At 43.6% G+C, this 25,847-nt stretch overlaps 1 protein-coding gene across 1 annotated transcript; it reads right to left on the minus strand.

Annotated features, from left to right (window-relative positions):
- Nucleotides 1-860: 860 nt before the first annotated feature.
- LOC140392349 (putative beta-lactamase-like 1) lies at nucleotides 861-23,888 on the minus strand. The gene is made up of 6 exons (XM_072477655.1): nucleotides 23,783-23,888; nucleotides 22,697-22,806; nucleotides 17,892-18,049; nucleotides 7,165-7,412; nucleotides 6,207-6,312; nucleotides 861-1,833 (listed from the first exon to the last, which is right to left on the minus strand). Exons 1-6 carry the CDS (start codon nucleotides 23,886-23,888, stop codon nucleotides 861-863), a joined length of 1,701 nt encoding a protein of 566 aa, XP_072333756.1.
- Nucleotides 23,889-25,847: the final 1,959 nt, after the last annotated feature.

Below are 25,847 nucleotides of genomic sequence, written 5' to 3' on the forward strand. Positions count from 1 at the left end.
TGATTATAATGGAAATGTGCTCAACCATTACAAGTGGGAATCCCAGCACAACGGAAATGGACTGGATTCTCAGTCATCCAAAAGGTACGGGACCCAGTGGTATTTAAAACCAAGCTTCATGACTTTATTCTATATCCTGATCCTATCTTGCAGAACAAAATGACATTAAGAGACAAATACGAAAAGGGTAGATTCCCTACAGTGCAGAAGGAGGACATTCGGCCCATCAAGTCTGCACCGACCCTCTCAAAGAGCACCCCTCTCCCCTTAACCCCACCCAACCTGCACATTTTTGGACACTAAGGGGCAATTTAGCATCGCCAATCCACCCAACTTGCACATCTTTGGACTTCTTGGGGCAATTTAGCATCGCCAATCCACTCAACCTGCACATCTTGGGAGTGTTCATTTGTTGCCTACTTCCTACCGGCTCCCAGAGATGGGGGTTGATTATGGACCAAGTGACTCATAGAAAAACAAACAAGGCTGATATCTGTTTTGAGAAGAATGCTGGAAGGTTATGGAGGTTTTAACAGCATTTCTTCGAGGAGGTAAGCAGAAGAAAGGCAGGCTGGGTATGTCGCTGGGGCTACTGCTTTTCCGCCGCTGTATCTTTACCGCAGGAGCACCCGAGGGGGCGGGAGTGGGAGCAACTCCAAGGAATTTTCCTGACCTGGTGCTCCATAAAGTAGGGGATCCACAGATGGTGGGGGCTCATGGTAGAATGATCATAGACGGTCTCTGCAGGGAGAAGGTTTGATTGGCCAACTGGCCCTTTTCCAGAAATTCTAAAGTTCCTTAACTCTATTAAAAAGTGGCTTTTCAAATGTTCCTGAAGTGGGAATTCTGTCTGTCAATTCTCAAAATCTCGGTTTTCGACTCATGCGGAGGATATTATACGTATTAAGACCCGGAGCATCAAAGCCAGTAGACAGGCCTTTCCTGTTGAACTGGAAGAAATTAAACAATTGTCCATCTTGAGCTTCAAGTGACACCGAAGCTGTGCTGAATTTCAAGACACAGGGGTATTCTTTTTCAAATACAATTTGAAATACCCTCTCTTCTAGATAACACAGCTTGATAGTCCGATATCTCTCGGGTATCAACTTTTCAATATGAGGGCCAAATTGCTGCATCACTAATACTCCATTCTTATCCTTCTTTATCTCGTAAAAGGTCAAGTTTGCAAATGTATAGTAACCAACATAAGGCTTGGAGCGGGGCGGTGGAGAAAGAATCCTGTTGCTCTGTCGCAAGGCAGACTCTATCGCCGGAATGAGATAGTTATAAACTCCTGTGGTCAAGTCCTTCTCTTGGGGTCGGGCACCTGACATTAAAACAACAAATCCTAGTTTGAGCTTAGGAACCAGGGAGAATGTAGCTGAATAACCATCCAAGTCACCATCTTTTTTAATGATATCATATCCAAATAGTTCACTGATTTCCCAGGGCGTCCCTGTTTTGCTGGCGAAGTAATCCTCAGAGCACCTGAACACGGGAGTAAGCATCATTTTGATGGTGTCAGGCTCCAAGAGATGTCTGTGAACAGCTCCCAAAAACACCATAGCCAGTTTAGCCAGGTCGGCGGTGGTGGAATACATCTGGCCAGAGGGTCGGTACCAACCCAGGTTGTATAGCTGCGCTGGTTTACCATTGCTGTAGACACCGACTGCCAGCTGGGAACGGACTGAGTGGGTAAACTCAAAGCCAGTATTCTCCATTCCTATTTTAGCTAAAATATTCTCAGTAATCCAGCACTGATACTCAGATCCAGCAACTTTATTGGCCAGAGTGTGAGCCAGGAGCGAAAACGCCAAATTACTGTAATGGCATCTAAGAAAGACAGAATAGTCATTGTTACTCAGTCATTAAAACACTTCTTGTGATTGATTTTGCATATTTGCTTCTTTATATAAACACATTAAATAAAATCAAAATTATGCAGCTTCTACTCACTCACAATATAACATAGGTCAGCGTGCACTTTCTGTTGTGAATTTCATGTGCCTTATTTTGTTATTATAAAGTCCTAAACCCACATTCAGAAAGGGAATTGCACTGTATACGTGTCACTGATTAAGTAATCTGGACATCACGTCTCCCAATGTCCTTCAATTGTTTCTCAAGGTCCAACAATTTTTATTCCTCGGTAATGAATTCCTGCTGAAAGTGAAACAGACTGGGGCTTCTTACCACCATCAGAAACACCAAAGTCAACTGATTTAAATATTGCTGGGCAGAGCAAAGAGATAGCTTCCATCAACAATTGGCCCGAGGAGAGGAGCAGGGATTGAGGGCCTAAGGGGATAACTGGCTGTGGAAGCAACACTGCCAGGTTCAGAACAGAGAGCAGCTGAGTTTACAGTGGGTGACATATATGAAAATTCATCACTCCTTGTCCTCAAGGTAATGATGGCAGACTCTTCACAGGCGAAGGTCTTCCAGTATGCATGGAGGAGACAATCACAGAATTGTTATGGCGCAGGAGGCCATTTGGCCCATTGTGTCTGTACCAGCTCTCCAAACGAGCATCATGGTTTCGTGCCATCTCCCTGCCTTTTCCTTGAACCTCTGCACATTGTTTCTATTCAAGTTATCATGTAATGCCCTCTTGAATGCCTGGATTGAACCTGCATTCACCACACTTCCAGGTTGTGTTCTCCAGACGCAAACCACTTGTTGTGTGAAAGAAGTTCTTTCTCGCATCATATTAAATCTGTGGCCTCTCGTTCTCCATCCTTTCACATGCGGGAACAGTTTCTCCCTGTTTATTCTGTCCAGCCCCCTCATGAAGCAGCTCCATTGTAAACGGTTTCTCTGAGGCAGCAAATGCCTTTGCTCTACTATAAGCCTAAAGAAAGCACAAGTGCTGCATAACCACCTGAGGAAATTACAATCCACTGCAGAACAGCATTGACAGCAGCAACCTCAATGCAGCAGAACAGTTTACCCACCTAGGTGGCGTTATCACAAGTAACGCCACTGTTAACAAGGACAATCATCCAAAACCAACAACTCCTTTAACCACCTTAAAGTGGGTCTGTGAAATAGTTCACTACGCTTCTCCGTCAAAATTCAAGGATGCAGTGCAGTTGTCATCACCAACCTCTTAAATGGGTACAGAAAACAAACACAACTGGCTGGAGTCACTATCAGAATATTAGGACTACATCACTGACACTGAAGTTCTGAAAAGAGCCTTTCTGCCTTGCATTGAATGCATTTTCTTATAACACTCATTGTCCTCATGCAAACATTTCATCTGACAGGGCTGATTAATACCCTGGTGATCCGAGTAGGTACCTTCACTCACAGACATCCCTTTGAAGGCTCCTCCCCACCTTCTTCATTCCTTCCAACTCTTATCTTTCCCTTTAATTTCAATGTTGGCTGCCTGCACCAAATTGGATTTTGCCTCACCTCATGCATTCTTGCAAGGAGACTCTTGTTGATTTGGCTACGAAAAGCATTTCTCGGCATTGTCACCTATCGGCTTGTATTTGCATTCAAGATACAAAACAGAAAGGGGCACTGGAGAAAAAGGAGGGAAACAAGACACAAGCAGTAGCACATCTGGGGTAGATCATCATCCAGTGCATCATTCAACTTTTCTCTGTGAATGTAGTCTAATGGCACTGAGCCTGCAGGTTAGATTTTGGAGGTGGGTTGGGGAGTGGGGGGCTCCTCCTTTGATAACAAGAATATCGGCAGTGCATATATGTATACTGACAGCACAGGCTCTTTCAGGATTCACAGCAGATAGCTGGGGTCATGATGGAATGTAAAGCCATCCTCTGTGATCAGGAATGAAAGAAAGCAAAAATAAAATCATCCATACAGACCGGTTGACAGCCCGGGAACATCATCTGCTGCCCCCAAGCCCTCCAACCCCTGTACAAAGACTGGTTGGTGCATCAACATGGACGCAATGACAACTGGATGTTAGATCTTGGGGAATTGTTTGGAGACAATGATAGTGAGTGGCTTCCAAGATCTTCCAAGTACCATCACTCAGGGTATGCAGGCTTCCACTGGAACCATAAGGTTAGGTAGTCTTTACACTTGCAGATAACATCTGCTCATGAAGCCATCTTCCTTGTCCAAGTTATGGAACAGCAGATATTCGCAACTGCCTTCGGCAACACTTGTACTGCAGTAGATTATTTATCTACTATTAGCTTAAAGAAATAACGGACCCATTAGAAACACCAAAGCCAATTCATTTAAATGATGTTGGTCAGAACGAAGGGATAACTTCCATCAACTACGACCTCGAGAGGAGAGGAGCAGGGACAGAGGGTCTAAGGAGGTTACTAGCAGTGGAAGCAGCACCACCAGGTTCAGCACAGTGGTTAGCACTGTTGCTTCACAGCACCAGGGACCCGGGTTCGATTCCCAGCTTGGGTCACTGTCTGTGTGGAGTCTGCACGTTCTCCCCGTGTCTGCGTGGGTTTCCTCCGGGCGCTCCGGTTTCCTCCCACAAGTCCCGAAAGACGAGCTTGTTAGGTGAATTGGACATTCTGAATTCACCCTCAGTGTCCCCGAACAGGCGCCGTACTGTGGCGACTAGGGGATTTTCACAGTAACATCATTGCAATGTTAATGCAAGCCTACTTGTGACACTAATAAAGATTATTATAATTAGCTAGGTTTACAGAGGGTGACATATATGAAGATACATCACTCTCTGCCCTCAGGTTAATGATGCCAGGTTCCTCAAAAGCATCTGTACGTGTGAGTGTAACCCAGCCAAATTAAAGCTAGCAGTAAAAGACAGAACTAAGTGCAGAAAAACCAAAATGTTTATCATAGAATTTACAGTGCAGAAGGAGGCCATTCGGCCCATCGAGTCTGCACCGGCTCTTGGAAAGAGCACTCTACCCAAAGTCAACATCTCCACCCTACCCCCATAACCCAGTAACCCCACCCAACAAGAAGGGCAATTTTGGACACTAAGGGCAATTTATCATGGCCAATCCACCTAACCTGCACATCTTTGGACTGTGGGAGGAAACCGGAGCACCCGGAGGAAACCCACACGGGGAGGACGTGCAGACTCCGCACAGACAGTGACCCAAGCCGGAATCGAACCTGGGACCCTGGAGCTGTGAAGCAATTGTGCTATCCACAAGGCTACGGTGCTGCCCTCAGGTTCTCAGCCTTAAAAGCAAAACTTCAAGGCAAACCGCAGCCAATCTTTTATGAAGCTTGCCTAAATTGGTCTTACTTACCCCGCAGTCATATGCCCAGTGAAGTGGTGCTGGTTACGAAGCTCACACATGCTCCAGCCCCTAAAATTGCCTTGTAAAATTGGATCTACTAAGTAAACTGATGCACAAGATTCTGTTACTGATTCTCCCAAATGCTTAGGCTAATGTTGAGGCCTCGAGCCACGGGTGTGATCTCACAATGTTGCTCATGTGTGTGTAAAGTGAGTCATTGCACATTATGCTGAATGGTGCACAGTGACTGCCAGTCAAGCTTAGAAACTTTATTCCGACAGAGCAAAAATAACACCAATTTTTGTAAAGTACCTCTGCTTCAACTCAATTTGTCTCAGATGTGGGTTAGTTGCAACATCAATCCATAAGTGCACCATAACTCATGACTGAGGTGCAACTCCCACTGTAGCAGGAGAACATGCACACGTTCCACCTAACACTCACTGGATATTTGTCTGTCAGTATAATCGCACTGGAGCCTTGCAGATTAGTTATGGAAGCAGTAAAATCCCAATCAGATATATTGTGAAGCAATTTTTGTATTTAAATTTATTTTTACTCCATTCTTAAAGTACCAAAACCAATGCACAGAGTGGACAGAACAAGCCCTTTCTCCAAAAGCTGATTCAAATTGAATCCAATTCGTGGTCTCCACAAGAGAGCCATACAAGATCCAAGCTGACAAGAAAAGGCTTTGCACCTCATCTTGGGCTTGATCTGAGCCAAAAGGCCAATGATGAAAACCAGATTAAAAGTGCTTTTGCTTGTTATTCCAGTGACTTGCACTATTCACCCCCCCCCCCCCCCCCCCCATTTTGTATAAGGTGGGTTGAAGACAGGTGTCGTTATGCTATTTTCATAAGAGGCTTCGTCAACTATTTGTACAGATTAAGAAACGCCAATAAATTCTTATTGGTCATCAATTGTTGACAACGTTTAAAATGTCATGCTTTGTGCTGGAGGATGACATAACTGAACTCAAACCTTGTGCCAGGATCCGCAACGAGTAAATCGTCCTGCAGAAGATTCAGTGCCATTTCAGTATTTCCATCCCAGAGCAGACTTGTTGACCTGAGTCGCCTGGGTAACCCTGCAAATCAGTTCATAGAGCATTTAACTCTCTCTGTAACCAAAGCCAACAAGTTCACAGGAGCCATCTCAAATGGAACACCATCAAAAACTTTAGGTACGCTGTTCATGATCAGGAAATTGGAGGATTTGAAAAGGTGACATGAAACCAATTTCGTTGAAAAAGCAAACTCGACCTTTTTCATTCATTCTTGGCATGTGAGCAAGGCCAGCATTTATTGCCTATCCCTAATTGCCCTCGAGAAAGTGGTGGTGAGCTGCCTTCTTGAACTCTGTAGCTGGTATGGCACAGCACACCTGGTGTTTTTGCAGTATTGGTGTGTGGTAACAAAGAGTTAGCCATATTTCTTGACATAATGAAATATTACGGGACAAAATCGACTTGGCTATTTCATTGTCTTCCACCGGGTGCCTTGGAAGAGTGGGTATGAAGTTTGTTTTTGATAATGCCAACTTTTCGCAGCTATTTTGTTGGCATGTTCGCAGGGTTCTATACTTCCACGTTTTGCAATACCACCTGAATTTTTTAAGATATGTAGTTCACTGAGGGAGAGCACAGGGCTAAGGTGGGCCCATAGGTTACCACACTTCACAGGATGGGACTTCCTGAACTTCATGCTAAATTTCCAATATATCCTTCTGACCTGGTAATGCTCTTCACAGGGGTAAATATATACAGCCTACTTATAATGAGCTAAGGTGTGCACTGGGCTCGTTTTTTTGGCGAACTCTATGTTAACTCTGTTTCTTGACCTAACCCTGCTCCTTTTGAAAATTAACTCGGTAATTTTTAATTGTATGGGTGAAAGCAGTGTTTTTCTTGAGGACATATTTTGTAAAATACTTTCCTTACCCGACAGTTGACTGGCCATTCGTTTCAACGTCACAGATGATACTTTTGCAGTGGCTTTCCCTCGCTCAAGAAATACCAGGTCTCCTGCTTCATACTGATGTTCTAATACTTTTGAATTTCCCAGTGGGTTTTTAACTGTAAAGTTTTTGACATATTTTATTAGTGGATCATCCAGAGATGTAATTTTCCCTTCCTGCCAGAGTTTGTACAGCATGATAGCAGGGAATATCTTGGAAATGCTCGCAATCCTGAAACGAGAGAAGTCGTTTTGAGGTTTTCACTGAATTTGATATCGCAATGCTTTACACATTGACTGGTGTGAAGGAAGAATTTCATAAGTACATATTATAAATATGAAAGTGTGCAAAATAAGTTGAATTAACTCTTGCTGTTCCACTTTGTTCTTCCGATGAAGAGGAAAAAGATTTGCTCCTAATTTTGACAAGAGCTAAGCAAACATCTTTATCAATGCACTGCCGATGGCATTTGCATCCATAGGCACAAGAGCTGCTGCACCTGGATGTACAGAAGTGCTTTCCATCATGGTTAACATGTACCATCCTCAGAGTGACCTCTGACAGTTCATGGAACCTACAATATCTATGTTACCACTCGTCCAGATCATAGCCTTTGCCTGGCCCTGGGTTACCACTGGAGCTTTATCTTTTATAACTAAACTAGCCCATTGTTCAAATGATTTCCCAGCTGAGATGGTACAGGTCTAGGTGCTCCTACTTTCACTCCCGATCCAGAGTGATATTCTGATTAGTCCTCCACCAAACTGACCCAATAAAACCATGGGCCCCAAGATGGCCTAATCACAAGTTATCATGGCCCAGGTGTGCTTTTACCAGTAGAAGAGTACACTCGCTATCACGTGTCCCTTTTTCAGATCATTTATAACACTGAGTTTAGGATAACTATGATATTCCTTTGCATGTCCAGGGTTTCATATCTCCCCAGTTGGATTTGGCCTCCCTAATTGGCATCTGCTCTAATGCCTAGTTGTTTGTACTGTGTCACCTTCTCAAGGGCAACTAGGGATGCGTGGTAAATGCCGGCCTGGCCAACAACATCCATACCCTATAAATGAATTAAAGAAAATAATGCATTATAGCTGCGTACACCAGGTCTCATCCCCTGGGGTTTGAATCTGATGTACCTCCTGGATTTTGGAGTTGTGAATACTTACTCATTGGTCTTCGAAGCAGTCGCTGGGACCTCAACCGTTGTAATGTGGTACAGTGAACCGCTCCAACACCCAACTGCTCAAGAGTCTTTTACTCCCAGTCAAGCAACCATATCCCTAGATCTTCTGGAATCATTTTCAGAATTCAATCCCATAAAGACTATTACGACCAATTACAAATTTTCACACTAGTCATATCTCCAAATATCATCCAATGCAGAAATTTCCTTAAAGTGGAAACGGTATCAAAGATGCTGCCGTTACTGCTTTTTTTGAAAAAACTGTTCCATTGAGGTTTACTATTTGAGACAGTCTGATATCATAGGATATCACTTTCTGCAAGCAATTCACAAAGAATAAACAAAATAATAACCTGTTTCTCAGTTCTGGTCAGCTTCTACCATTGGCATGTTCCATTAGATATCCTGCCAAACATTTTGAATACCGCATTTGGCGGAGAAAAGGAAATAACTTACATTTATACAACACCTTCCACGACCTTAGGATGTCCCAAAGTGTCTTACAGTCAATTGATTACTTTTGAAGTGTACTCACTGTTGGAATGGGGGTGGAGGGGGGGGGGGGGGGGGGTGGAAATGCTGCCAATGTATCAGTGACTTGATTTATTATTGTCACATGTATTAGTATATAGCGAAAAGTATTGCTTCTTGCATGCTGTACAAACAATGCATACCGTACATAGGGAAGGAAGGAGAGACTGCAGAATATAATGTTAGTTATAGCAAGGTGTAGAGAAAAGATCAACTTAACACGAGGTAGGTCCATTCAAAAGTCTGATGGCAGTGGGGAAGAAGCTGTTCTTGAGTCAGTTGGTACGTGACCTCAAACGTGACCTGGTATCTTTTTCCTAGCGGAAGAAGGTGGAAGAGAGTATGTCCGGGGTGCGTGGGGTCCTTAATTACGCTGGCTTCCTTTCTAAGGCAGCGGGAATTATAGATAAGAGTCAATAGATGGGAGGCTGGTTTGCATGATGGACTGGGCTACATTCACGACCTTTTGTAGTTTCCTGTGGAGTTGGGCAGAGCAGGCTCCATACCAAGCTGGAGCTTTCTATGGTGCATCTGTAGAAGTTGGTGAGGGTCACAGCTGACATGCCAAATTTCCTTAGTCTTCTGAAAAAGTAGCGTCGTTGGTGGGCTTTCTTAACTATAGTGTTGGCATGGAGGGACCAGGACAGGCTGTTGGTGATCTGTACACTTAAAAACTTGAAGCTCTCGACCCTTTCTACTTCGTTCCCATTGATGTAGACAGGATCATGTTCTCCACTACGCTTCCTGAAGTCGATGACAATCTCCTTCGTTTTATTGACATTGAGGGAGAGATGATTGTCGTTGCACCTGTTCACCAGATTTTCTATCTCATTCCTGTACTCTGTCGCATCATTGTTTGAAATCCGACCCACTATGGTGGTGTCATCAGCAAATTTGAAAATCGAGTTGGAGGGGAATTTGGCCACACAGTCATAGGTGTATAAGGAGTATAGTAGGGGGCTGAGGACACAGCCTTGTGGGGCATCGGTGTTGAGGATGATCGTGGAGGTGGTGTTGTTGCCCATCTTTACTGATTGTGGCCTGTGGGTTAGAAAGTTCAGGATCCAGTCGCAGAGGGAGGAGCCGAGGCCAAGGCCACAGAGTTTGGAGATAAGTTTTGTAGGAATGATGGTGTTGAAGGATAAGCTGTAGTCGATAAATAGGAGTCTGACATGGGTGTCTTTGTTATCTAGGTGTTCCCGGGTAGAGCGCACGGCCATGGAGATGGCGTCTGCTGTGGACCTGTGCATGCGAGTGCATGCTTTGGCAATTACATTGTTAAGCAAATTACCTTATCAAAGACAGGTGATGATTATTGGCTCAACCTCCAATAAGAGCATAAATGGTCACAGCTGGATCAGTTCTACTGAGCTGTTGGCAGAATAAACTTGCTGAAGGTAAAAGACAAGCTGCTGTATTATTCCTCCATTATACACCAGCGCTGACATAAACAAATGTGGCCATTAATTTGGACATGGCAAGTTTCCACAAAAAAGCAATGACAATATAATCTGTTGCAGTTGGTTGTTGAGTGAATGTTGGCCATGGAGAACTCCCGTGTTCTCCTTCATAGAATGCCATGGGATCACTTACTTCCATCCGAGGCACTTTGGCTTAATGCCTGATCCAAAATGTAGCAAATCAACACAGAAATCTCATCATGGATCATATTGCCAAATGTCTGGTGCTTAATTTCCCATCAGTTCACTCAGATAGATGTAAAAAAATCCCATGGTACTAATCAACATGACCAGGGGAGCCCTCCTGGTGTGCAGACCAGCACTAACTACAGCTCAAAATTGTTGGGACATCCCGAGATGGTGATAGGTGCGAGTGAATGTAAATAATATGTGAATAGAAAATATAAATAAATATTTCTGTTTGTAACAGTCACAGCATTTCAAAGTAATTGATTGCATGTACAGGCAGCACGGTAGCACAAGTGGATAGCACTGTGGCTTCACAGCGCCAGGGTCCCAGGTTCGATTCCCCACTGTGTCACTGTCTGCACGTTCTCCCCATGTCTGTGCGGGTTTCCTCCGGGTGCTCCGGTTTCCTCCCACAGTCCAAAGACGTGCAGGTTAGGTGGATTGGCCATGCTAAATTGCCCTGTGTGTCCAAAACGGTTAGGAGGGGTTGTTGGGTTACGGGGATAGGGTGGAAGTGAGGGCTTAAGTGGGTCGGTGCTGACTCAATGGGCTGAACGGCCTCCTTCTGCATTGTATGCTCTATGTGAAATGCATAGAGATCCGTGATTATTTCATGGGATGTGGGCATTGCTGGCAACGCCACCATTTGTTGCCCGTCCTTAATTGCCCTTGAACTGAATGTCTTGCTTGGCCATTTCAGAGCGCAGTTAAGAGCCAATCACATTGCTGTGGTCTCATGTCCGATCAGGTAAGGATGGCAGATTTCTTTCCCTAAAGGGTATGAGTGAATCAGATGGTTATTTTACAACTGTCAACGATAGTTGTCATGGTCACGATCGCTAAGACTTGCTTTATGTTCCAGATTTATTAATTGCATTAAATTCCACCAGCTTCCATGGTGGGAATTGAACCCATGTCCCCAGACTTTGAATTACTAGTCCAGTGACATTACTACTATGCCATCACCTCCCCATAATTTTGATAAGAGTGTTTTTAAAGATGCAAGTCCTTATTTCTTCAAATCAAAAGCAGAATTCAGTAGTTACACCTTGGCTTCAGTTAGCCATTGAGTCTGCAGCTGTAACATCCAAGTATCACCCAACAGTAACTCTATAGGAATATTGTGATTGCCGTAAGCCGTAAACATGTTCAGATTTTCCACCTTTGTTTGCTAGTAGCAAATGAAATGAAAATTGAAATGAAATGAAATGCAAATAGTTTATTGTCACAAGTAGGCTTCAATGAAGTTACTGTGAAAAGCCCCTAGTTGCTACATTCCGGCACCTGTTCGGGGAGGCTGGTACGGGAATTGAACCGTGCTGCTGGCCTGCCTTGGTCTGCTTTCAAAGCCAGCTCTTTAGCCCTGTGCTAAACCGGCCCCTAATGCTCACACAGGAAACAGTATTGTATTCTGTGCTGTAAGTGTTACTCAGTAACATTGTGAATGGCAATTAGAGGGTCTCAGGGAATCATATTTATTGCTCATCAGTGCATGAGTCAGAGTGCATAACAATCTGAACAGCCTGGTGGGCCAGAATAGTCCTGGTCAAAGAGGGAGCAGAAAAGAAGGGAAAAGAAAAGCCTTACCACATCACATAGTCATTATGGCACAGGAGGAGAACATTCTGACCATCAAGCCTATGTCTGCTCTCTGTAGAGCAATCCAGTCAATCACACGACCCTGCTCTATCCCCATATCCCTGCAATTTTACTTTATTCAAGTGCCCATCAATTTCCTTTTGAAATCATTGATCAGCTCGGCTTCCACCATCTTCATAGGCAACGGGTTTCAGGTCATTACCCATTTCTGCAAAAAATATCTTCCTCAAATCTCCCCCCCCATATATCTTGTCCCAAACCGTGAAGTTGCCTCCCTTTGGGGAACAGCTTTTCTTTATCCACATTGTCTAAACCTGTCACAGTTTTGTACACTTCTATCTGATCACCCCTCAACTTTGTTCCAATATTACGATCCCAGACCAGACCCCAACAGTGGCTAGGATACTGGACCAAAACCCCAATATTTTATTTTAATATTGTAAGACTGTGAGGAAAGCATCCAGGACTGATTGCACAAAGAAATAGGGATATGGTATATTAAAACAATCTTCTATTACTAACATAATATTAAAATCTTTAACATGACACCTGAGAATATCTTACAATTAAACACAGCGAATACAATACCCTTACTTGTGATCTTTAATCCCACTTAAACAACAAGAAAATAGACCATCTCAGCTCTCAATCAACTCTGAATACCAATGGCTCAGAAGAATACTTGCTTTCGAGTTATTCTTTGAGAAAGAGATCTCTTGACACTGCTTTACAGAACAGATCTGACTCTGATCTGAACCCCTGCAGTAACTCTGGCTGGATGTCTTTCAACTGGCTTGTTTCAGCTTCTCCTTGTCCTCAGACAAGTCTGCACTGCTTTAGATCTCGTTTAACAAACCTGCAGTGAGAACAAATGTCCAAACTTGCCTTCAGCTTCAGCCAGAATCAGAACGCAATTGAAAATGCTTACTCAAAATGCCTGATGCCTTAGCTCCTCCCCTGTCATCATCTCACCAAGCCGATTAACTCCACAGAGAATCCCCGTAATCAAAACAAAATTGCATGAATCTAAGTTTTTCACAATGGCTAATTGCACCTCAGGCTCCTCAAACCTAGAAACTTTTAAAAACATGACTGCAACAGTCAAACACACTATAACCCAGGCTTTTAACCCTTACTTCACCAATCCTTATAATCCAAAATACCTGAAGTCCTACATTCATCACACCAAAGAGAACATTTCTTTACAAATTACTTAAAATGGAAATCAAATACGAAATATCGATAAGTAGCTGCCTAAAGAGAATGAATCAGAAGGGGGGGGTGGGGGGAAGCAGGGAGCTGTAAGGGGAAGTGGAATAAAATGGAACGAATAAAAACAAAAATGCTGGGAAAACTCAGCAGGTCTGCCAGCATCTGTAGAGAGAGAAAAACAGAGGTCGGGATTTCCCTGCCCTTCCCACCAGCCAATGGCGGACTTACATTTTTGGGGCCCTGAAGCTTGAACTGTTATGGGGGCCCCTTCGCAACCAGCAACGAGGTCTGGGTAATCACTGTTATCTTCTTCAATGGGGTTGTTCCACAACAGATCACCACAAATTTAAAAAAAAATTAACCACGACATCTCAAATTTTGATTAAAATTGCTGTACTGGATTATCTCACATGTCAAAGTCACTGGTGTGAATAAAAATTTCCTATGCCTTATAGTTTTCGAGTTATGGAGGGGATGAAAATTAGGGAAATGTTATGTACATGCATGATGCATCACAGAATAATGAAATAAAACATAGAAAAGACCACAGTCAATATAATCTTTTATTTCAGACACCTATGAGAACACATACTACATGAAGCACATTTTACAAAATACTCTTTTTTCTAGCAACATATTCACGTACAATTTTGTCATACGAGAGCTTCCTTGCAATGTCATTTTCTAGAGACAATATGCATAAAGAATTTAAGCGCTCTTCAGTCATGGAAGACCGCAATTTGTTCTTTATAAAGGATAGCTTTGAAAAATTCCTTTCTGCTTCACAGCTCGTGATAGGCATTGTCAAGTACAGCTTAAGCGCAGTAGTAATATTGGGGAACACTTCACTTAGGTGTTGCTCACAAATAAGCTGAAGAACTTCTGCACATTTCATTTTAGATGGCGTGTTTTCTTCTGTGTGCTGGGATTTCCTCAGGTGCAAATATTCTTTGAACTGATAACACTCGTTTACTAATTTGTGGTCAATATCATCTTTGTAATACGATATTATAAATTTAATACTGTCCTCATCAATTTCAGAATTGTTCACCAATTCTGAGAGGAACTTGAACCTTTTCGCAATCTGCTCATATGGGTCAATCCTCTTGCTGGATTATCAAGCAGTCAGAGTTGATATAGAACTTCTTTCCTAAATTTGTCAGCTCCTCTCAAAGAAGCAATACCACTTGTTCCATCTGAAAATTTCCTTGTAACAATGCGTTTGGAAGCATCAGAATAACGAGGTGATATCTTCACACAAACCTTTTGCCTCTGATTCATAGTGTGCAATCCTATCGGCTGAATTTTCTCTGAGTTCTTTAACAAACAAAAGTAAAGATCATAGCAGAAGATAACCTTCAAATACATCAAAGCCAGGGGTTTGGAGTTGAAACGCTCCAGCACTTCTTCCCAAATAACTGTTAAAATAGCATATTCCAGCTTTACCAACTTGTGGTATAAGTTCTTTGCATCTCGTTTACATTCAGGCTTCTCTTCTGAGTCTTCAAAAATATGTTTGAGAGTTTGTAAAATACCCATATATCCATTTTTAATTGCCCGGACTGCTTCATAGTGTGCAGACCATCTAGTTACACTTAAGCTCTTGAGAGAAAAATGTAGATTGCCCTGTGTGTTTAAAATCCCCCATCTTCATGGAGATCCAGAAAAGAAAACATACAGCTCCTGCAAAATGCCAAAATAGTCAACAACTTCAGGTACAGTAGACACTGCCTTTTCTCCAACAAGGTTAAGTGAATGGGCTGCACATGGTACATAGTCTGCGTACCTGTTAATGTTTTTAAAGAGTGCTTGCAGCCCTTTCTCCGAGCCCTTCATGTTAGATGCATTATCGTACGACTGACCACGGATATTTTCAAGTGAAAGCTTATGTTCACCCAGGACTTGTTGTATTTTGTTGAACAAGGTAGTGGATGAATGGTTTTCTATCGGTAAAAATGTTAAAAATCTCTCACAGGGTTTTCCATTATAGCAGTATCGAACCACAATTACCAGCTGGTCAACATGTGTCAGGTCAGGCGTTTGTAAAATACCCATATATCCATTTTTAATTGCCCGGACTGCTTCATAGTGTGCAGACCATCTAGTTACACTTAAGCTCTTGAGAGAAAAATGTAGATTGCCCTGTGTGTTTAAAATCCCCCATCTTCATGGAGATCCAGAAAAGAAAACATACAGCTCCTGCAAAATGCCAAAATAGTCAACAACTTCAGGTACAGTAGACACTGCCTTTTCTCCAACAAGGTTAAGTGAATGGGCTGCACATGGTACATAGTCTGCGTACCTGTTAATGTTTTTAAAGAGTGCTTGCAGCCCTTTCTCCGAGCCCTTCATGTTAGATGCATTATCGTACGACTGACCACGGATATTTTCAAGTGAAAGCTTATGTTCACCCAGGACTTGTTGTATTTTGTTGAACAAGGTAGTGGATGAATGGTTTTCTATCGGTAAAAATGTTAAAAATCTCTCACAGGGTTTTCCATTATAGCAGTATCGAACCACAATTACCAGCTGGTCAACATGTGTCAGGTCAGGCGTAGAGTCAACAATAATAGAGTAGTATTTGGTGTCTAGGTTGTTGATTTGATTCACAATTTCATCTTGCACATGTTTTCCCATGATTTCTATCAATTCTTCATACACGGGTTTGGATAGGTAAGTAGCATTTACTTTTTCATTTTTACATTTCTCGAGATGTTCATGTAAAAATGGGTCGACCTCTGCAATATTTCACCTTTATTACTTACCGTACTTTTCTAAATATAACATTTATTTTTGAGTAGGGGTAATTAAAATATTGTATCCTTATGAACACTTTATTGAAAAAATTCTTGTCTAGATCGCTATCACGAGTGCTATCACGTTGAAAATTCACGTTAGCATTGTGATTGCCTTTTCAACGGCTCCCCTTTTTTGTTACGACATGTCATCGACTGTTTGTATTTCTGTCATAAATGTTAATAGTGTTTTAAATTATTTATAATTAATTTATTTTAAATATATTTAGAATGAAACATCCTTAATTTGAACGTTTTTTCATTTACGGCTAACCTACATGATACTTTAATAACCTTAAAATTTTTATTTTAACTATTATTTTGTATTAAATTACACTATATTATTAATATTATTATTTTTTTTAAACCCCTTCTCATACAGTAGACCCAAAATTTTTAAGCAATGTGGACTACGGTCGCTTCTGGGGCCCCTCCGGGATTAGGGGCCCTGAAGCTTAAGCTTCATTAGTTTCATAGTAGATCCGCCCCTGCCACCAGCCGGACTTCCGGTCCCGCCGACGTCGACACCTGCCGCAGCCTCTCTGGCGGCGGGTTGGCACAGGCAAATTGCCATTGGCTTTGATGGAACCGGAAGAACCTGCCAGCAGCCAATGGCAAGCCGCCTCTAGCATGGGAAATCCCATTGTAACAGGGCTGGAGAATTCCAGTCAACGTTCCGAGTCCGTTCTTCTCCAGAGCTGAGGAAGGGGAAAATGGACAAAGAAATGGAGTGCGGTTCCCCAGGGAATTTATCTTTTGTACTTTTTCTCTCTGGTATACAGAAATGATCAGGATGTGATGTCTCACTTCAAATTAGCTCAACTTCCAGACGATGCCAAGCTGGGGTGCATTTTCAACTCAGGAGCTCCACAGAGGTATGAGCTTCAACCGGTCAATGACAAGTGAAGGTCAATACATTTAGACAGAGAAACAGAAAGTATAGAATCCTAGAAGGAGGCTCTTCGGCCCATTGAGTCAGCACCAACCCTCTGAAAGAGCACTGTATACAGGCCCACTCCCCCGCCCCTTCCCATAACCCCACCTAGCCTTTGGACATTAAGGGGTAATTTAGCATGGCCAATCCACATAACCTACACATCTTTGGACGGTGGGAGGAAATCGGAGCACCTGGAAGAAACCCACGCAGACACGAGGCGAATGTGCAAACTCCACACAGAGTCACCCGAGGTCAGAATTGAACCTGGGTCCTGTCGCTGTGAGGCTGCAGTGCTAACCACTGTGCCACCTTGACACCCCCCATGAACTACTTGGTTGTAAACAAACCTGCTGGAAGAAAAGTTGAAACAAGCACTATGTCAGAACAGAGAAAGTAACCCCAGACAATAAGATATAATAAGGCTGTAGGATAATGGAGCACCGGTTCAGAATTCTGAAGCGCAAGTTTTGGATTAATGTCTGGAAGTGTGACTTTTACAGAGGGAGTGATCAACATCTGCATAGGATTGTCATGAAGGATGGTTTAAATTTGGTCACAAGCTCATTTAAGATGCAGCTTGTACTGCAATAGGATGATTTGGTAACTGGGAAATGATAGGCTGAAGGGCCTCCTTCGTCTAAACCCATCTGGTGATTTGCAAAATAAAATATTTTCTAAATAAATGTCACTTATGGCTTGGCTAGGGAAACCTTTCAGAAGCAACATGGAATTATTCACAGATTTGTTTCCTGTGGAAAGCAAGATTGGTTCAAGGTGCTATATTAGTACAGTTACCTGTAAGCAGTATATTCATTTGGTGGGGGTGAAAACTCGTCAGATACATTTCTTTTCCCAAAGTTTCCAGTCCACAGCACAGTATCATTATATATTACAATGGCCGAAATGGATGGCAGACTCATTGCATGGATTTGATGGCGTAGCAGAAAGTCAACCTGCAAAAGACAATTATTTGACTAACTTTTATTTCTGAATATTCAAAGGCAAAAATAAATATAGCCAAGGTGTTTTGGGTTTCCCTTCCTGCCATCCGAGAAGCCAACAGCAAACACATTGTCATTTCCCCCCTATATTCTTTCATGGGATGTGGGTGTCGTTGGCAAGGCTATCTTTTGTTGCCCAGCCCTAACTGCCCTCGACTTGACTAGGCTAGCTCAATTCAGAGTCTTGTTAAGAGTCACATGTAGGCCAGATCAGGCAAGGATGGCAGATTTCCTTCCCTGAAGGAGATTAGTGAACCAGATGGCTTTCTACAACAATCAATTCATGGCCACCATTACGGAGACTGGCTCTCAATCGCAGATTTATTAACAGATTTCAAATTCCACCAGCTGCAATGATGAGATTTGAACCCCTGTCCACAGAGCATTAGTCTGCGTCTCTGGATTATTAGTCCAGCAACATTACCTCTATGCCACTGTCACCTCATTCTTGCTGATGCTTCCTGCCCGCAGGCGTTTGACACTCCAACAGGCGTAATTGGCTGGAGGCCGGACTCCCACCCACCCACTCAGGAGCAAATCCCACCTCACAGACCAGCTCTCTGGTCTCGGCAGCTCCAGAAGCTGCCTCTGGACAGGACTGGGACAACAACCAATCCTCAGAGTCTATGCTAAAATCCAGGAGTCTAGGAGCAGGCAAGTGATGGATACAGAACTGGCTAGGTCATAGAAGGCAGAGAGGAGCAATGGAAAGGTGCTTTTCTGATTGGAGGGCTGTGACTAGTGGTGTTCCGCAGGGATCAGTGCTGGGACCTTTGCTGTTCGTAGTATATATTAATGATTTGGAGGAAAATGTAACTGGTCTGATTAGTAAGTTTGCAGATGACACAAAGGTTGGTGGAATTGCGGATAGCGAACAGGACTGTAGAGGATACAGCAGGATTTAGATTGTTTGGAGACTTGGGCAGAGAGATGGCAGATGGAGTTTAATCCGGAATAATGTGAGATGATGCATTTTGGAAGGTCTAATGCAGGTAGAGAATATAAAGTGAATGGCAGAACCCTCAAAGAGTATTGACAGTCAGAGAGATCTAGGTGTACAGGTCCACAGGTCACGGAAAGGGGCAACACAGGTGGAGAAGGTAGTCCAGAAGGCATACGGCATGCTTGGCTTCATTGGCCAGGGCATTGAGTATAAAAATTGGCAAGTCATGTTGCAGCTGTATAGAACCTTAGTTAGGCCACACCTGGAGTATAGTGTTCGATTCTGTCGCCACACTACCAGAAGGATGTGGAGACTTTAGAGAGGGTGCAGAAGAGATTTACCAGGGTGTTGCCTGGTATGGAGGGCATTAGCTAAGAGGAGAGGTTGAATAAACTCGGTTTATTCTCACTGGAACGACGGAGATTGAGGGGCGACCTGATAGAGGTCTACAAAATTATGAGGGGCATAGACAGAGTGGATAGTCAGAGGCTTTTTCCCAGGGTAGAGGGGTCAATTACTAGAGGGCATAGCTTTAAGGTGCGAGGGGCAAGGTTTAGAGAAGATATACGAAGCAAGTTTTTTTTTTTTTTTTTTTTATATACACAGAGGGTAGTGGGTGCCTGGAACTCGCTGCCGGAGGTGGTAGTGGAAGCTGGGATGATAGTGACATTTAAGGGGCATCTTGACAAATACATGAATAGGATGGGAATAGAGGGATACAGACCTTGGAAGTGTAGAAGATTTTAGTTTAGATGGGCATGGTCAGCGCAGGCTTGAAGGGCCTGTTCCTGTGCTGTACTTTTCTTTGTTCTTTAAGTGTGGGGGTCTCAGGGCGGATTGGAGAGATGAAGCCCCGGGGACAGGCAGAGGGAAGCGTGGGAAAGGGAGTACTGCAGGGGCTAGACGCCTGATGTTAAAAGGAGGCTGGTGATGGAAGTGACCCCCTCCCCCAAAATTCTGGAGAGGTCAGGGCTCGAGGGAAGGTGGTGGGATGTCTACAGCCCGTCAGCGAGGGAATGTAAAATTCTGCCCATAATTTTGGTGTAGTGAGAAATGTGATAACTTCTCAGTGAATAGAGCAGATCTGACTGTGTAATAGTGCAATTATGTAATGTGGGCCGGTTTAGTTCAGTTGGCTGGACAGTTGGTTCGTGATGCTGAGCGAGGCCAGCAGCGCGGGTTCATTTCCCATACCGGCTGAGGTTATTCATGAAGGCCCCACCTTCCCAACCATGCCCCTCGCCTGAGGTGTGGTGATACTCAGGTTAAATCACCACCAGCCAGCTCTCCCCCTCAAAGGAGCAATGGTCATTGGACACTATGGTGTGTTATAGTGAGTCGGCAGTCTGTTTTATACTTCACAACCATTTTTTATTTCCAATGCAGTCAAAGCATAATATAAACAAAATTTCTGCTAACTGCTTGCTATTCATTATTCTTCATCAGTCTTCTTTCCTCAGGGTCACCTTTCACGGAATCCTTTCTCACCAGATTCTTTCATGATTCCCACAGATTAGATGCTTGCAAGCAATGATTTATGAATATTTCCCAACCCTTTTATTCATCAGTCTTTGCCAGTCGAGACTTTCTCATGTTAACTCAATTGCAAAGTTCCATTAACCTAACTGAAATCAGAATCCTTTCATGTTGCACTTACATTTGCTCTAATCTGCATTATCCAGATTAATGTCGACCTGCCATATCTCAACCCTAATACATGATAAATCTTGTATTTTACTTGTGATTCATTCACACAGATTTATGTCCTTGGGAATATAACAGCAATATTACAATTCAGGATCATTTACAAATGACCCCAATCTTGTGCTTCCCCCCCAGAAAAAATTAAGCCTCAAAAAAGCACATTGTACAGACTGCATGCAATTCTGTGGTTCAAGTCACATGAATAATTGGTACAGGTTCATTGCAACAGCAACTATCCTCAGGAACAAGCGCCTAAAATTTAAAGGCATCTACATAAAAAGTAAAGTAAAGTCGCCATAGTCCCCGGTGACGTAGACTGCTTTCCTCTTTGAGGGGGAGAGCTGACTGGTGGTGATTTAACCTGAGGATCACCACACCACAGGCGAGGGGCAGGGTTGAGAAGGTGGGGCCTTCATGAATAACCTCAGCTGGTATGGGAATTGAACCCGCGTTGCTGGTCTTGCTCAGCATCACGAACCAACTGTCCAGCCAACCGAGTTAAACCGGCCCCCATGTAGAGACTGAATCAACGACAAAATATCGTTCCGGTCTTTATAAAGCTTCAAAATAGATCGGAAAACGTTCAGCCCTTGCCAAAGGTTGTTTGGCAAGGGATGGGGGAGTGGAGGAGAACGAATATCAGGGAAAAATTAAGGAAAAGCAAACCCAATATGCAGGCATGTTATTAAGTCAACACAACATGGCCTCTGGGTCAGTGGCTGGGAGAGTGGAGCTGCTGCAGCATATGGTCACTGTAGGGAGGGTTATGCAGGTCTGCCACCCTAAAGGACAGCAGTGCAACATGTAGGCAGTGGCCAGATGTAACCGTCTGTATAATACATAGCTAGCAACTGCTAGACTCTGCATTTTTACAAACCCTGTCGCCCAAGTAAAGTTGCGTGCATCAAAAATGATGTTGCGCCTTGAAAACAAGGCCTCTGTCAAGTGTTGGATACAGTTTGTCTGACACACTTATTAGAGTCTGTTGAGGAAATGGCAGTGTATATCGATGAAGGCAATGCAGTTGTCATTATGTACCCAGATTTTCAAAAAGTGTTTTAGAAGATGCTGCACAGGAGAGATACTGGATAGAATTAAGGCAGGTGGCATAAATCTGGTGCTGGTTTAGCACAGTGGGCTAAATAGCTGGCTTGCAATGCAGAACAATGCCAGCAGTGGGGGTTCATTTCCCGTACCGGCCTCCCCGAACAGGCGCTGGAATGTGGCGACTAGGGGCTTTTCACAGTAACTTCATTGAAGCCTACTTGTGACAATAAGCGATTATTATTATTAATCGGGGTGCAAGAGGATGGATGGGAATTCCAAGGAAAAGTAAACAGACATTTTCTTAATGATTTAGGAACTGAAGGGATGTAAACAGTGAGGTTCTGCAGCCTTCAATGTTGAGATAAATGCTCTGCTTGTTCAATAAATGGGTCAGTGATGCCAGTCTTCAGCCAATTTGATTCACCCCACATGATATAAAGAAACAGCTGTAGATCGCTGGATCCTGCAAAGGCTATGGGGCCTGACAACATTTTGGCAATAATACTGGACACTCGTGCTCCAGACGTGCCCCTAGCCTGTGTGATGAACGTAAGATTTTTAGATATATTGGATTATAAGTATTCTGTGTTACTCTTTTATAATTCTGAGGTTTTGGGTTAACAAATAAAATTCAATTAATCTCTTGCTACATTTAAGAAATCCCCATCTAATTAAAACTGTGCTTTTCATTGGAAATGTCTTTTTGGGTTTCATTATTGAACCCAAATTCTTCACTCTTTATATTTTTGCTTCCTTCAAGCAATCCCTTCAACTTGGCGCAATTATGCCCGCATGCGAAAACCTTCCCAAAGATGAGCTGTTAGTGTTAACATCAATGTTGACCAGAACCTTACCCTGAATCCGAGATTTTCCAACTGCTTTTAATAACGGGCACAGTTACTAACCTTCTCAAGAGCTTCTTTTAGAATGGGCACAGGGTGCACCAATGGCACTGGTTTGGGATGCCTGGGGCACATCTGAACTGGGTCAAACCCTCGAGATGAAGTAAATTCACCTGAAATAAACAGAAAAATAACCCGGCAAGGGATATTCATTTGGAGGACTCAAATTCCCAGAAAATAACATCGCTAGCTGAGCCGTGAACGTAATACTTGATTCAACTTAGTAATGAGCCTCAGCGTGAGACAGGGGCGAAGGACAGATCACAGATTAATAGAGATAGCAGCAGGGAAAACAGCCAGAAGCTTTCTCTCGGAGACAACTATGAGCAGGAAATTGGTACCCTATTACGGTCATCAGGCGTGACAGCATCCTCTCGCTTCAGAGTGAATAAGTGATGGGTCAACAGTCACACCCGTGTCTTGAGCACGAAAATCCAAGCTGACACTCCTGAGGGAGCACTGCACTATTGGATGAGATATTAAACCAAGACCCAGTCTGCCCCTTCGGGTGAATGTAAAAGATCCCACAGCACTATCCTGCCCACAGAACTATCCCGGAGAAGAGTAGGAGAGTTCTCTCCGGTGTCCTGGCAAATATTTATCCCTCAATCATAGAAATTATTGTGCAGGAGGCCATTCGGCCCATCGAGTCTGCACCGTCCTTGGAAAGAGTACCTCACTTAAGCCCACACCTCCCCGCAACCCCACCCAACCATTTTGGACACTAAAGGTGCAATTTCACATGGCCAAACCACCTAACCTGCGCATCTTTGGACTGTGGGAGGAAACCGGAGCACCCGGAGGAAATCCACGCAGACACGGGGAGAACGTGCAGACTCCGCACAGACAGTGACCCACGCCGGGAATCGAACCTGGGATCCTGGCGCTGTGAAACAAGTGCTAACCACTGTGCTACCATGCCGCCCACCAACATTACCAAAAAAGGTTGCCTGGTGATTGCTCTTTGCGGCAGCTGGTCGCCACATCTCCTGCATCACGACAGTGATTAGACTTCAAAAGAAACAAATTAGTTCATAGGCTGTAAAGACATCCCAAGGTTGTGAAAGGCACGATATAATACATACTTACCCCTGCCTTGCTTTGGCAGCTTGTACTGCCACACGAAACAGCAAGTCATGGTAATGGAGACAATTATAAAGAAAGCCATTCCAAGATGTGGCCATTTTAAATCCATAACGAGGACTTTCTTCACACCTTTCCCAAGAGCACACTGCTGCAAAACAAGAGCACAGATTTGGAAACAGATGTTCTTGATCACTGGCCACTCCATTATACTACTGCTGAATTCTAAAGGAAACTCCTGTAGAATCTGAAAGTGTACTTACTTTGCAAAACTAGTTGCGACTGATGAGTTGTTCACAAGTCTTTAGCGTGGCACAATAGCAGTGGTTAGCACTGTTGCTTCACAGCCCCAGGTTTGATTCCCGGCTTGGGTTACTGTCTGTGCGGAGTCTGAACGTTCTCCCTGTGTCTGCGTGGGTTTCCTGTGGGTGCTCCGGTTACCTCCCACAAGTCCAGAAAGACATGCTGTTAGGTAATTTTGACATTCTGAATTCTCTTTGTGTACCCGAACAGGTGCTGGAACATGGAAATTAGGAGCCCAGGAACGTGCAAACTCAATGTGTCACCCGAGGCTGGAATTGAACCCGTGTCCATGGCAGTGAGGCAGCAGTGCTAACCACTGTGGCACCACGCCTATTTTATTTATTGCCCAATTTGTTTTCTAGGGGTTCTGAGAGCATGCCCTATTCCCAGGAAATGTTGGTTTTTGACAGTTTTATGTAGTGTGAACCCAGGAGCTTTCAATTGAATCATAAGCATTTGTGCCATTGTCAAAGATGGCTTATATTTAGTATGGAATAGCCGTTTGATCGAATGTAACAAGAGCTTTAGCTTGAGGCTAGCTCGGGATGGAGATGATTCCAGGCGACTTCGTCAGAGATCGAAGAAAAAGCCCTGATCAGGTTTCGAGACCTGCCAGAGAGGAATATGAGCATTGATTAGCTGGTGATTTCCTTAATGGATAGCTCAATGGTCACAGGCCTGAAATATTTCAGCCAGAACGCAGCCCATGTATGGACCTTGCAAACATCAGTAGCAAAGTCATATGTTCTATAAATTCCATTGCCATTTAAGAGAGATGGTAGGTAAATCTAAATGTTATTATGTTCAGTGAGAAAGCAAGGTGGTGACTTTATTATTTCACTTACTCCGGAGTAGAGAAATATGTATTTCACTGTGAGAGGACATGAGGGGTGGCAGATTTAAAACAGAAATGAGGAATTAATTCACTCAAAGGGTTGTGAATCTGAGGAATTCCCTACCCCAGAGTGCAGTGGACACAGGAACATTAAACAAATTTGAGGAGATGGATAGGTTTTTAATTAGTTACGGGATGAAGGCTTATGGGGAGGGGGCAGGAAGGTGGAGATGGGATCAGCCAGGATCGTGTTGAATGGTGGAGCGGACTCGAGGGGCTGAATTGCCTCATCATGCTCCTAAATTGTTGTATTGTTTACTGTTCATTCATCTGCCTTACAAAAATAAAATCAGTTTAAAGACTCAGTTTGGTAGGAGCATGTATCCAATATATTAAAAATTACAAATTTATATTGCGCTTCTCATGACCACTGAACATTCCAAACTGCTTTACAACCAATTTTGCACTTTTGAAATATCGGTCTGACTGTAATGCAGGAAACAGAGCAGCCAGCAAACTCCCACAACGTGATCAAAGAATCAGAGGGCGTGGTTCTCCCAAAAAATTTCAGAGTTAATTTGAGGCGGGCTTGTCAGGGGGTTTTCTGCTGCCGAGTTCCCCACTGCTATTCAATGACACTTGGTCACTTGTTTGGGCCCTGGGGAGTTTCTCACCAGTTTAACCCACATTTAGAATTTTTTTTAAGCACTGGAGAATCGGAACTCAGATCGGGCCGCCATTTTGAAAGGGTGCCCTGATCTCTCAGTGAGTATCTGAGTTCCCCCCACATATGGGCAATGTCATCCCCCCCCCCCCCCCCCCCCCCAACACGGACACAACCCCACCCCCAAATGTGGATACTCCGCTATGAGGTCCCTGGAGGACCCCCCTCTTCAGCAAGCCCCCTTAGAGCACCCCCGCCTTTCCAGGACC

The sequence above is a fragment of the Scyliorhinus torazame genome, chromosome 16 (genome assembly GCF_047496885.1).
Source record: "Scyliorhinus torazame isolate Kashiwa2021f chromosome 16, sScyTor2.1, whole genome shotgun sequence".
NCBI lineage: Eukaryota > Metazoa > Chordata > Chondrichthyes > Carcharhiniformes > Scyliorhinidae > Scyliorhinus > Scyliorhinus torazame.